At 39.6% G+C, this 14,450-nt stretch overlaps 2 protein-coding genes and 1 pseudogene across 2 annotated transcripts; all 3 read right to left on the bottom strand.

Moving 5' to 3' along the window:
- Positions 1–6,769: 6,769 nt before the first annotated feature.
- LOC126388533 (C-X-C motif chemokine 11-like) lies at positions 6,770–8,833 on the bottom strand. The gene is made up of 4 exons (XM_050041708.1): positions 8,551–8,833; positions 8,246–8,390; positions 7,120–7,197; positions 6,770–6,976 (listed from the first exon to the last, which is right to left on the bottom strand). The coding sequence occupies exons 1-4, from the start codon at positions 8,612–8,614 to the stop codon at positions 6,898–6,900; spliced, it is 366 nt and encodes a 121-aa protein (XP_049897665.1). The 5' UTR covers positions 8,615–8,833; the 3' UTR covers positions 6,770–6,897.
- A 398-nt stretch (positions 8,834–9,231) lies between these two features.
- Positions 9,232–10,590, bottom strand: LOC126388535 (C-X-C motif chemokine 11-like; annotated as a pseudogene).
- A 1,994-nt stretch (positions 10,591–12,584) lies between these two features.
- Positions 12,585–13,777, bottom strand: LOC126388534 (C-X-C motif chemokine 11-like). The gene is made up of 4 exons (XM_050041709.1): positions 13,580–13,777; positions 13,294–13,414; positions 13,029–13,106; positions 12,585–12,876 (listed from the first exon to the last, which is right to left on the bottom strand). The coding sequence occupies exons 1-4, from the start codon at positions 13,641–13,643 to the stop codon at positions 12,798–12,800; spliced, it is 342 nt and encodes a 113-aa protein (XP_049897666.1). The 5' UTR covers positions 13,644–13,777; the 3' UTR covers positions 12,585–12,797.
- Positions 13,778–14,450: the final 673 nt, after the last annotated feature.

Genomic DNA, 14,450 nt, shown 5'->3' with positions numbered 1-14,450 from the left:
TTTGCACTGATCAGATGTGGCACTCTAATTTTGTTGCACTATGTGTAATGACAGTAAAAGCATTCTATCTCTATATTTACAAGGGAAGGATGGAAAATGCATTTTGGTAAAACTCTGGACTTGCAAGTATCTAAAAAAAGTGTGACCTGGGGATATTATAATTTTTACATATGTATCGATAAACAGGTCAGAAAAAAATAAGACCATTTGTTTGCCAGAACTTGAACTCTGAGCGTATTTTTAATTGTGACGGAAGGATTAGGTTAGGCTAGGTTAGTGGAGAAAAAATGCTTGATTGCTTAAGGTTAAAATGCCTTCTAACTTGATTTCAGTTTCTAAGGGAGTCTTTAACCATTGAATTTGCAATGTGGATATCTGGATTTGGAGGTAGTGGAGAGGTCAGGAGTGATACTGGGGAAACTGGGAGGCTGGACTGTAGCTCCATGAGTGAGAGGTGCACACATTCTGACCAGTTTATGTGTGGGAAAGGTTTTTTGTGCGTGCACATTGTTAACATGTCTGGCCCCAGATATAATGATGCAGAATATACTTTAATCAGAAATCAGATTGTAGAAATTATAGACAGGTGGCACACAAAACATGTAAAAGCTTTATAACTCCATGGTGTGAGACCTACTTGAGCAATTTAAAGCGACACTTACCTTTCTGGAAATTCTACGCTTTTCTTTGTTTAGGTTAAAATGCTATTAATAAGCTGATGGCACACTAAAATGTAAGTGAATTCCACCAGAGATAAAAACTCATAATTATACCATTCTCATATGGTTCAAAGAAAACTCCGACAAATCATTGCATTCGGGCCGAATGCAATGATTGGCTGAGCATCCTGTCTGTCTTCCCCACGTGGAGGCCTCTGACTGACGTAACCGCTCACGTAACAACCCCGTCACCAGTACTATCTAACGTTAGTGTTAACGCTATATTATAAAACTCATCAGTCATCACACTGACCCCGGATAAGTTTCAAAACTCTGTGGTTGCGTTTGACTGTGCAGGACAGGTAACGTTACGTTTAGTCTGCTTCTAATATAACATATAACGTTATATATGACAGCACAGCATCCAGTCGCTAATGGCTAACGTTAGCCTACTATAGCGTAGCCTCCAGAGGTGGGTAGTAACTAGTTACATTTACTCAGTTACATTTACTTGAGTAACTTTTTGGATAAATTGTATTTTTCAGAGTAGTTTTAATGCAAAATAGTTTTTACTTTTACTTGAGTTATATTGTTTTAAAGCAACAATACTCTTACTTGAGTACAATATTTGGCTACTCTACCCACCTCTGAGTACATAATTACATATATATATAAATATATAAATATATAAATATATATATGTACAGTATATATAAGAATATATTTGTGTTTCTTGTGCCTTGATTTATGTTATGTTTGTAAAGATTTAATTTATTTATGTTTTAGTTAAAGGGGTATCGTTTAAAATATATGAATTTGCAGATTATTATTTTTGATTGATTGATTACGTTCATGTTCTTATTTTACAAATAAATCAGACATTACTCAACAGTTACTCAGTACTTGAGTAGTTTTTTCACCAAATACTTTTTTACTCTTACTCAAGTAATTATTTGGGTGACTACTTTTTACTTTTACTTGAGTAATATTGTTCTAAAGTATCAGTACTCTTACTTGAGTACAATATTTGGCTACTCTACCCACCTCTGATAGCCTCTGAAACATTAACGTTATCTTCCTTGTGCGTTTCCACTTACTAGTGACGTTAACGCTACTGTCTAACGTTAGCACTGTAACCTTATTCTAAAACTCATCAGTCATCACTGACTCCTGTTGAGTTTAAAAACTCCGGGGTTGCGTTTGACTGTCTTGGTTGTAACGTTACACTCGCTCTCCTCTTCCATGTATCTAACGTTACCATGCCAGCGCCTATGTCTATCATAGATGTAATGAGGATGTAATGGAGGAAGGGGGAGTAGGCCTTTGGGGGGAGGTGGAGTTGTGAATGTTCAAATTTTTTCTAAGTGCTGTGTGAAATGCAAGAAAGGTAAGAGATGCTTTAGGTCGACTGAACATAAAATCATTGCACATACGATACGTTAACAAGTCATGCTAGTTCAACAGATAGTAATTTAAGCTGCCTTAACTGCCTTAACTGCCTCTGATATTTAATGTTTGGCCTTCATTCTGCACGAGATCGATACGTCAACTGGCAGGGTGCAAAGTACAGGGAAGCCAGGGGGGAGCCACTGGCCTCCCCTGGTGAAAATAATTGGCCAGTATTACTGTCTTTAATTGGCTGTGGTGCACTCATTTTTAAGATGGTGGTAATGTAGTGTTATCTTGTGAGACTAGACATTGGTACCAACCATGTCAGCATAGGTTGTTGGGAGAAGGGCTAAATTACGCTCTACACTTGTGTCACGTCCCTGCCAGAGGTCTAGGGGAAGGGGGGAGTAACACGGTGAAATGGAGGGAACTTTCAAAAAAGAAAGAGGCAAGCAAAACAAATCTCCAGTTTAAAGGAAGTTTATTTAAAACGAAAATGGGGAAAAGAATCACTAACGAAAAACGAGTTCCAAAAGGGAACCGGATCGCCTGTAGCAGGAACACACAAAACAAAGAAAGGATTAAACGCAGCCAACCAAATATCACTGCACTAAGCCAAACTTTTACCTGTTACCCCACGTCATAAGCCCCTTTTACACTGTCAGATTTTCTGCAAATGAAAGCTGCAAGCGTTTAGACACACAGAGTCGGCCTGGCGAGTTGATCCGAGGCGCCCAATTTTCCGCCCCGTAGGGTAGTCATATTGGCGGAACCCTTTTAGTTTAAACAGACCGAGGCGGCCTTCCGCAACGGGAGGGGCTGTTGAAGATTTGTGGGAGGAGCTGTTGATGAAGCCACACGTGCGAGCCACTGGCGGTGGATAAACAGGAAACCGCTGATAGCAGGAATAAGCAGCTAGTAGCAAGAGGGAACATGACAGACACTGTAAAGATGAGGAACTGGGGAGACAAAGAATTCCGCACCCTCCTTGCCCTCACAAACAAAGAGGCCATTAAGCTGGATGCTGAAATTTTTTTTAAATATATGTATATAAATGAAAAATATTACAATCAATTCAATCAATTTTGACGTTAGCAAGCTAGCAGCGTAACATTTAATCATTATGGACAGGCTACGTGACCATAACATCATATTGAAAGCGATTGCTTTCAATATGATGTGATGGTCGTCTAAAAGGCGGTGTAAAATTTGCCCGACCCATCCGGAGCTCAGGTAATTTTGACCCTCAATCAGAGACCTGTAATTGCCGTTTTTCTGGTCATCGGAGGCCAGGCGATCAACAAAATATTCTTGAATACCTAAAACAAAACACAAACACGTGTTGTTGTTGTTGTTTTTAGTCACGTAGCCTGTCCATAATGATTAAATATCACGCTGCTAGCTTGCTAACGTCAGCACACGTAACGTATGCTAACGTTATATTACACAGTGTTTAATGATACAGTCTGTTATCTCCCGATTACTCTAATCTTTCCTGCTTATCGCTCAAACAAATGATTAATTTCTAAATTAATATCGGTGCTCATTTAAGATACCTTAATCAGTTACCGGAGGCCACTGTCTAACATCATCGATCCAGCTATTCATGATGCTGTCACTGTAGAGAGTCAGTTCACAATGACAGCATAATGAATTGATGACTGACACATGTCACCGCAGCAATGGCGCCGCCGCAAGATGGCGGCATACGCAAATTGCACGCCGAATTCGTCTATAGCTAATTCCCCCTTCATGACAACTGTATGGGGGATGAATTTCTTTATATAAATCACCCTTTTACATTCATTAAAGCCCCTACAAGGAACTTTCATTTTGAGTTGATTTTGGCGACCCTGTGTACAAAAGCGGTAGTGTTTTGCCGGAATGAAGCCTACATTTCCCATGAGCTCTAGCGCGTATTGTCGTAAAGATGCTTACCTGGCTCGCGCATGCACAAACTTTGCCCCCGCTCCTATTGGGGATCGCAGCTCACCTCTGCCCCTGCTCTTCTCGTCCCCGCTGGCGCGGGGTGAATCTGCGCAACCTGCGGCCTCTGTGTTTGGCTCCCCGGACAGCTAACGCCGTGGTACCGCCGGCTCCTGCCAGGATTGGGCTGGTAAATGCTAGATCGCTAGCGAACAAAACGTTTATCCTGAAGGATTTCCTGACTTTGGATTGGATTTTCTCTGTGTGACTGAGACGTGGCTGACTGTTGGTGAGTCCAGTGCTTTCACAGAACTTTTACCGATGATTGCTGCTATTTTAACTCCCCGCGGACATCGGGTCGAGGAGGAGGAATAGCAACTATTTATAGGAGTCACTATTTCATTTCACTACTAGTCAAATGTAAGCAGCTAGGTAAGATGACGTGTGCCGTCTGAGTGCTGTAAATCGCTTTGTCCTGGAAGCGACCTGCGGCGGACCCGGACACAGTTTCCTAAAGGTATGGATATACACTATATAGAAATAGCTTATCTTCACACCGATGGTCTCATTTGTTGTTGTAGGTCACGCACAGACATCAGCAGAAACGAGAGACTTTTGCATATCCAGTTAAAAGTTCCTTGTAGCGGCTTTAAGGCTGAAAGTTATGCATAATTAAGGGTGTAGCTGCTTTGAGTGACAGTCTGTCTGCTGATATGTCCTCTGCTGAGCTCGAGGCCTTCCTCCTGGGAGAAATTTTTATAAACAGCTAAAATGACCAATTTTTGAGCATTTTGAAACAGAAATCTTAGATGAGGGGGTCTCAAAGTTCTGCACCCTGAGAGTCATCTCAGTAAGCCAGATTATGACTGAGGGTCGCAGAGGAAACTTTTTTAGCTGCGCTTGTAGCACAGTAACACACAACCCCTGAGCCAGAGAACGAGTCGCTGTGCAGCATCAGACTCTTGTTAGCAGCTAAATCAGTAGCACAAAGCACACATACCCCCCAAGCTGAAGAATGAGCTGCTCCGCAGTGACAGCCTCTGCACAGCTAACCCAGAAGCACACAGTCTATGGTTGCACCACACACACCCTCAGAACCAGGGAGAAAGAGCCGCTGCACAGCGACAGCCTCTCATTCAGCAGAGACCAAAAAGTGCATACCATTTTCGTACCATCTGGGCAGCTTGTAATGCATTATCTTCTGTTATAGACTATCTTTGGTAGTATTTATACACTAGGGAGGGGTTATGATAGGAGCTGCTCCAGTGCATAATCGAGCAGGCTTTAACGCGCGTCAAAAACATCCTGGACACAGAAATGGTGAAAAACAGTTTAAAAGTCTAACTATTTTCTAACACCTAGAATGTGTTTAGAAAAAAAATAACTGATTGTGCTTTACCTGGATTTTAATGTCAAACATTAAACTTTTGTCAATATGGAAATGCTCCACATTTTAGCTTGATTAGATTCTCCACAACTCAAGTACTCAATATACAGAAAGCATGAGCACCAAATATAGTTCATTTAGATTTACCGGTGTGGTAAACAAGAGAGATGAAGAAAAAGCGCTGATCCCTATCTGTGAAGCCGAATTCCCCCCAATACATGTCATAATTAAGGCCTTATCTCTTACACAATCTCCATTTTGTCACAGAAGATGGTTGCTTGGTAGATCTGGACGTCCTTTATGTCAGACATCAAGATGATTTTATTCCTGACACGCTGACACAGACACTGCTGTCCTGTTTCACGCTCTACAGAGAAAGACATGGGAAAAAACGATTAATTTAATTACATTTTTACCCTGCACAGATTCCTGCTTACAGCTACCAAAACATATATGAATGTATAAAATGATCTTCTTGTTGTCTATATGTGAGTTGTAAATGAAGAAAAAGAAAAAAACTTACTGTTGGCTTTAGAGATGCAGACCATGACAGCCAGGAGAAGAAACACTTTCATGATGCTGGACATTGTTGCTTCCTGTTTGGACAAGATGAAACGGGTGTTGGGAAAAAACATGTTCCTTGTGGTGAAGATGATAGCAGGGAGCTGTAATAAATGCAGCTAAAAAGATAGCTAGAGGCAAAGAGAGCAACATTTGCTGCAGGGGAACTGTGAGGGGCAGAGGCTGACACTCTTTTCAGACACGTACCTTATCATACTTCCTGTGATCAAGGGAAATGTGTTCAAGACTGTCATACTTCCTGTGATCAAGGGAAATGTGTTCAAGACTGCAAAGTGAAACTTTAGAAACCACAAAAAAGCACTCTTTTCACTCTTGCTGTGGTTATGTTGCTAATAATTTAACCATACTTTAGATTTCAAAAGGACATTTTAATAGTAGTAAGAGTATAAAACAGTGGTATAAACTGCACGTGCATGTGCAAGTAAACTCTGTCATAAACAAAGCAAACTTTACCAGTGATACCAGTAAGGTTACCCCAAACTGAAAGCCAAATGAAAAAGATAGATTTCTGAAAATAAGACGTGACACTTGTGTATCTTTATAATCATGAATCATGCTTAGAATTGGGTTATTATTGATGCATGATCCATGCAAGAGGGTGATTCATCCCTAATTCACTTTAAAACAGACATTGGCATTGACTGTATTGACTGTAAAATATACTATAATTCTTCAGTATCAGACTTGGAACAGAAAACAGTCACTCACTGATCCTTTGATTATTTTACATTTTCATTAGAAAACACTGAAATTAGCAAAATGCAGAAAACTTGGTTTACAACAAATCAATCCATTTAGAAAAACAAATAAAAGGAAGTGGAACAGGGATATACTGTAAGTGCACAGCAGTATAATAGAGGGTCCACAGACAAAAAGTTTCATTCATTTCACAAATACATTCGTTTAAGGTGCTTCTGTTTGGGGTTCAGAGGTCATCTGAGCTTCTTTATGGAGTCACATGCGAGCTGTGTTGGTGCTGCCTGTGGAGGAGGTGTGCACAGTTGGTCCGGCTGTGGTAGAGGTTTTTGGTTTCCTGAATCGACAATAAAAGAAGAAGGACGCACATTAGACACATTACAGCAGCAGCATCATGTCACTGTGGGGATTCACTATAAAGATTACTGTGAGTAACTGGGTTTTCAGTGTATTCTGAAGATGACTGATTTGTCTACTCACATGATGGAAGTCATGAGTCTTTGCACTGCCTTCAACTTGGGGTTCAGACAATAGCGGAGGCCACTGTGGTTGGTGACACTGTTGAGAAGAACAGTAGAGGTGAGCTGGGGTGAAGTGACTCTCTTCACCAAATGAGGTGAGCTGGGGTGAAGTGACTCTCTTCACCAAATGTAGCAGACAAACAGATACATACATGATTCAGGCAGGCAGACTGATGACTGTAAGTAATTTAGGGATTTGCTTTAGCAGGAGTTCATTGTCATTTTCATTTTTACTGAGGCAAGCTAGCGTTGCACAACACGTCTTTTGTTTTTTATGCAGCCACAAACAATTACAATCTATTTCAAAAGGATTCAGATGAATATCTCATTGTACCAGAGGCAATGGGGAGCAGCAGAGCAACCTTCTGTGTTTTTACATTTCATATCAGCTTAAATCAGTCAAATCAGTGCATCCCATAGTTAAAACAATCCAGTTAATTAATGCAGTACCAGTAAATATGACCTGTGCTTCCAAACCCTGCATAACCAACTGCATTGTCACTTGGCAAAACTCAATACATGCAATGAGTGTGTACTAGGTAAAAAAATCCCACTTCGCCCCATACGTGACACATCACGTCTGTGTCCCATATATTCCTATCGTGACTGTGAAATGAGTCTGAAACTGATATAGTTTCCAACTAGCCTATATTGGCTGCTACAACAGCATGATAGTATTCCAAAAATTCAGTTATGGCTTTAAGTGTTGGTGTGCCACCCCAAGACTTTCAGTGTCCCCATTTGGCCACCCCTGTGTAACATTTATGGGGACATCACTACTTGTTTTGTCTCCAGGGCTGAGGTCAATGCTATCCAGCTTCACTCAGTAGTGGGAAATAAGAGTAATGCATCGTCCATGTTATATTCAGTCTAACCCTGCATTAGTTTTCTCGTAATGCAGGGTTAAATGATCCTTGACACTCCTGACATACTCTAACATAACACACACACACACACACACACGCACACATGCACACAAACACAGAACATGCAAATAGCAAATTAGCATTTTCTAATTGTGAGACATTATTGCATTAACATACTGCATTCCCAAAACCTAAATTGTAGATTTGAGTTTATCTTACACAATCTCCACTCTGTCACAGAAGATGGTTGCTTGGTAGATCTGGACGTCCTTTATGTCAGACATCAAGTTGATTTTATTCCTGACACGCTGACACAGACACTGCTGTCCTGTTTCACGCTCTCCAGAGAAAGACTGATCTGGTACTTGGGACAGCCAAGAAGACAAGACAAAGCAATTTAATAATTTCTTTTTTTATTGTACAGATTTCTGCTTACAGCTAAATGTGTCATTGTCCATCAGCAAAACAAACCTTATGTTGTCTATGTTAGAGCTGTGAATGCTGAAAAAGGTTTAAAAACTAACTCTGGGCTTCAGAGATGCAGACCATGACAGCCAGGAGCAGAAACACTTTCATGATGCTGGACATTGTTGGTTTCCTCTTTGGTCAAGATGACACTGGTGCTGGAAAAAAATCGTGTTTCTTGTGGTGAAGATGATAGCAGGGAGCTGTGGCAGATATTCAGCTTGAGAGATCAGCTAGAGTCAAACAGAGCAAAGTTCTCCAGGGAAAGGGTGCAAGTGTTTGTTTGAGTGTGGGATGGGTGAACAGCATGCTGTTGGAGGGTTATTCACCCTGTAATCTCAGAGTCTGTTTGCAGCTTTGTGTCGAGTTGACACTTTAGAGGGTAACTGCCTCTGATATTTAATGTTTGGCATCCATTCTGCACGAGATCGATATGTCAACTGGCAGGGTGCAAAGTACAGGGAAGCCAGGGTGAGCCTGGCTCCTTTTAATAATAAAAATAACAACAACAACACTAATAATAATACTAATAATGATAACAAAAATGATAATAATAATAGCTTTATCTAACACATTTCATACAATGATGCAGCCTAAAGTGGTTTACAAGGGGGCATGGGGGGTTGATACATTTCTGGGGGCACCACTGGCATTGGCAGCTCTGAACCACAAGGTAGCGCTGTTGCTATAGGACACATACAGTATCAGACTTGGAACAGAAAACAGTCACTCACTGCTCCTTTGATATTTTGATTTTTATTAAAAAGCGCATAAATCTATTTACAAAAACAAATGAGAGGAAATACAATACAACGGAGATATACTGTAAGTGCACAGCAGTATAAATAGAAGATAAATAGAAAAAAAAGTTGCGTTCTTTTCACAAATACATTAGTTTAAGGTGCTTCTGTTTGGGGTTCAGAGGTCATCTGAGCTTCTTCATGGAGTCACATGCGAGCTGTGTTGGTGCTGCCTGTGGAGGAGGTGTGCACAGTTGGTCCGGCTGTGGTCGAGGTTTTTGGTTTCCTGAATTGACAATAAAACAGGAAGGACGCACATTAGACACATTACAGCAGCAGCATCATGTCACTCATAAAAAAATGGTGATTCACTATAAAGATTACTGTGAGCAACTGGGTGTTCGGTGTATTCTGAAGATGACTGATTTGTCTACTCACATGATGGAAGCCATGAGTCTTTGCACTGCCTTCAACTTGGGGTTCAGGCAATAGCGGAGGCCACTGTGGTTGGTGACACTGTTGAGAAGAACAGTAGAGGTGAGCTGGGGTGACAGGATTCAGGCAGGCAGACTGATGACTATAAGTGATTTAGGGATTTGCTTTAGCAGGAGTTCATTGTCATTTTTATTTTTACTGAGGCAAGACCTCAAACTTGGATACATCTTTAAAAATGCCCTTCTAAGTTTTATGGATGCCAGGTTTGCAGAGGAAGATACAAGCTTACTATTATCACAACATACTATTTTGTATTTAGAACACATTATTGCAGTAATTAAAGATTTAAGTGTATCTTACACAATCTCCACTCTGTCACAGAAGATGGTTGCTTGGTAGATCTGGACGTCCTTTATGCCAGACATCGAGTTGATTTTATTCCTGACACGCTGACACAGACACTGCTGTCCTCTTTTTTATTCCTGACACGCTGACACAGACACTGCTGTCCTCTTTCATGGTCTACAGAGAAAGACATGGGGGAAAAAACGGTTAATTTATTTATTTATTTTTTTCCCTGCACAGATTCCTGCTTACAGCTACCAAAATGTATGAGATGAATGTATAAAATGATCCTCACGTTGTCTATGTTAGAGTTGTAAATGCTAAAAAAAAAGTGTAGAAACTTACGCTGGGCTTCAGAGATGCAGACCACGACAGCCAGGAGCAGAAACCTTCAGAGATGCAGACCACGACAGCCAGGAGCAGAAACACTTTCATGATGCTGGACATTGTTGCTTCCCGTTTGGTCAAGATGACACTCGTGCTCGTTAAAATCTTGCTTCTTGTGGTGAAGATGATAAAGAGGAGCTTCAATAAGTGCGGCCAAAGAGATTAGCTAGAGAGCAAAGCTTGTTGACAGGAGAACTGTGAGGGGTAGAGGCCGAGGGTCTCCTTAAATACTCTTTTCAGACACATACTTCATCATACTTCCTGTGACGAAGGGAATTTTTGCGACTGGAAAGTGAAACTTCAAAAACCACAAGAAAAAAGAACCACTCACTCTTTCCACTCGTCTCCTCCTGTGGTCGTATTAATAATAATTTCACCAGATTTTAGATTTTTAAAAGTGCATTTAATAGTATGTATGAGGATAAGAATATAAAATCAGTTAAGCTTGTTGCAGCTGTAAACCTGCATGGACAACTAAACTTTGAAACCTGTACTCATATGAGTTGTGTAAAATATCATATGATCTTTAAACAAATCCTCCCACACTTTTACTTTTTTATTTTTATTTTTTTTTATTTTGATACCATAAAGAACACAGATCTTCATGTAAAGGTCATGTTGAAATTATTTGTTTAAAAAAAAATCTAAATAAATGATGGCATTTGGATCATGTGTGTTTTTTTATTTCCTTTTTGCAATATAAAATTAATAATAATAATAATAATACATTTTATTTATAGAGCGCTTTTCATGGTACTCAAAGACACTTTACATGAGTTAAAATGATCACTGATCCTTTTTTATTTGATTTTTAATTAAAAAACACTGAAATTAGCAAAATGCTGAAAAATTTGGTTTAAAACAAATAAATCTATTCACAGACAAATGAAAGGAAGTAGAAAGGAGATATACTGTCAGTGCACATCATAGACAGTAAATAGACAAAAAGTTTCATTCATTTCACATCTGCATTGCTTTAAGGTGTTTCTGTTTCAGGTTCAGAGGTCTTCTGAGCTTCTTTATAGAGTCAGATGTGAGTTCTATTAGGGCTGCGTGTGATGGAGGTGGACTCACAGTCGTTTTTTAGTTTCCTCTTAAAATGATAATAAAGCAGAGACACACATGAGACACATTATGACAGTGTGAAAAAAGCACTGTGTCACTCATTACTGTTATTTCTATAACACAAGGTGATTCACTGAAACGTTAGCAACTGAGTGGTCAGTGTGTTCTGAGGATGTGGCGGGGATTTATATCAGTGCACTACTCACATACACCTAGACACAGTCCTTGCTATGAGTTTTTGCACTGTCTTCATCTTGGGGTTCAGGCAATAGTGAAGGCCACTTTTGGTGATAACACTGTTGAAATGGTGAAGATGATAGCAGGGAGCTGTAATAAATGCAGCTAAAAGATAGCTAGAGGCAAAGAGAGCAACATTTGCTGCAGGGGAACTGTGAGGGGCAGAGGGTGACACTCTTTTCAGACACGTACCTTATCATACTTCCTGTGATCAAGGGAAACGTGTTCAAGACTGCAAAGTGAAACTTTAGAAACCACAAAAAAGCACTCTTTTCACTCTTGCTGTGGTTATGTTGCTAATAATTTAACCATACTTTAGATTTCAAAAGGACATTTTAATAGTACTAAGAGTTTAAAACAGTGGTATAAACTGCACGTGCATGTGCAAGTAAACTCTGACATCAAACCTGTACTTCCTCTGTGTGTGTGTAAATTGTCATAAACAAAGCAAACTTTACCAGTGATACCAGTAAGGTTACCCCAAATTGAAAGCCAAATGAAAAAAATAGATTTCTGAAAATAAGACGTGACACTTGTGTATCTTTATAATCATGAATCATGCTTAGAATTGGGTTATTATTGATGCATGATCCATGCAAGAGGGTGATTCATCCCTAATTCACTTTAAAACAGACATTGGCATTGACTGTATTGACTGTAAAATATACTATAATTCTTCAACAGCATGATCTTATTCCTGATATTAAGTTATTGGTTTTTGTTTTGGTGTGCCACCCCAAGATTCCTAGGGGCCCCATCTGTCCCCCCCTATGATACATTTCTGGGGGCACCACTGGCATTGGCAGCTCTGAACCACAAGGTAGCGCTGTTGCTATAGGACACAGACAGTATCAGACTTGGAACAGAAAACAGTCACTCACTGCTCCTTTGATATTTTTGATTTTTATTAAAAAAGCACATAAATCTATTTACAAAAACAAATGAGAGGAAATACAATAGAACGGAGATATACTGTAAGTGCACAGCAGTATAAATAGAAGATAAATAGAAAAAAAAAGCTTCGTTCTTTTCACAGGTACATTCGTTTAAGGTGCTTCTGTTTGGGGTTCAGAGGTCATCTGAGCTTCTTCATGGAGTCACATGCGAGCTGTGTTGGTGCTGCCTGTGGAGGAGGTGTGCACAGTTGGTCCAGCTGTGGTCGAGGTTTTTGGTTTCCTGAATCGACAATAAAACAAGAAGGACACACATTAGACACATTACAGCAGCAGCATCATGTCACTCATAAAAAAATGGTGATTCACTATAAAGATTACTGTGAGTAACTGGGTGTTCGGTGCATTCTGAAGATGACTGATTTGTCTACTCACATGATGGAAGCCATGAGTCTTTGCACTGCCTTCAAGTTGGGGTTCAGGCAATAGCGGAGGCCACTGTTGTTGGTGACACTGTTGAGAAGAACAGTAGAGGTGAGCTGGGTGAAGTGACTCTCTTCACCAAATGTAGCAGATAAACAGATACATAGAGGATTCAGGCAGGTAGACTGATGACTGTCAGTAATTACTATTATCACAACATACTATTTTGTATTTAGAACACATTATTGCAGTAATTAAAGATTTAAGTGTATCTTACACAATCTCCACTCTGTCACAGAAGATGGTTGCTTGGTAGATCTGGACGTCCTTTATGTCAGACATCGAGTAGATTTTATTCCTGACACGCTGACACAGACACTGCTGTCCTGTTTCACGTTCTACAGAGAAAGACATGGGGGAAAAAAGCGGTTAATTTAATTAAATTTTTTCCCTGCACAGATTCCTGCTTACAGCTACCAAAATGTATGAGATTAATGTATAAAATGATCCTCACGTTGTCTATGTTAGAGTTGTAAATGCTAAAAAAAAGTGTAGAAACTTACGCTGGGCTTCAGAGATGCAGACCACGACAGCCAGGAGCAGAAACAATTTCATGATGCTGGACATTGTTGCTTCCCGTTTGGTCAAGATGACACTCGTGCTCGTTAAAATCTTGCTTCTTGTGGTGAAGATGATAAAGAGGAGCTGCAATAAGTGCGGCCAAAGAGATTAGCTAGAGAGCAAAGCTTGTTGACAGGAGAACTGTGAGGGGTAGAGGCCAAGGGTCTCCTTAAATACTCTTTTCAGACACATACTTCATCATACTTCCTGTGACGAAGGGAATTTTTGCGACTGGAAAGTGAAACTTCAAAAACCACAAGAAAAAAGAACCACTCACTCTTTCCACTCGTCTCCTCCTGTGGTCGTATTAATAATAATTTCACCAGATTTTAGATTTTTAAAAGTGCATTTAATAGTATGTATGAGGATAAGAATATAAAATCAGTTAAGCTTGTTGCAGCTGTAAACCTGCATCGACAACTAAACTTTGAAACCTGAGTTGTGTAAAATATCATATGACCTTTAAACAAATCCTCCCACACTTTTACTTTTTAAAAAAAAAAAATTGATACCATAAAGAACAAAGATCTTAATATAGAAGTTATGTTGAAATTATTTATTTAAAAAAAATCTAAATAAATGATGCCATTTGGATCACCTGTGTTTTTTATTTCTTTTTTGCAATATACAATTAATAATTATAATACATTTTATTTATAGAGCGCTTTTCATGGTACTCAAAGACACTTTACATGAGTTAAAAATGATCCTAAAATGAAATATAATGAAATACACACAATGTCATTCACACATTAAAAGTCACTTTGAAAAGATGAGTTTTGATGAGTGATTTGAATCAGTGTTTCAGGTTTT

This window comes from Epinephelus moara, chromosome 4 (assembly GCF_006386435.1).
Source record: "Epinephelus moara isolate mb chromosome 4, YSFRI_EMoa_1.0, whole genome shotgun sequence".
NCBI lineage: Eukaryota > Metazoa > Chordata > Actinopteri > Perciformes > Serranidae > Epinephelus > Epinephelus moara.
This window is presented reverse-complemented; position numbering and strand designations above follow the sequence as displayed.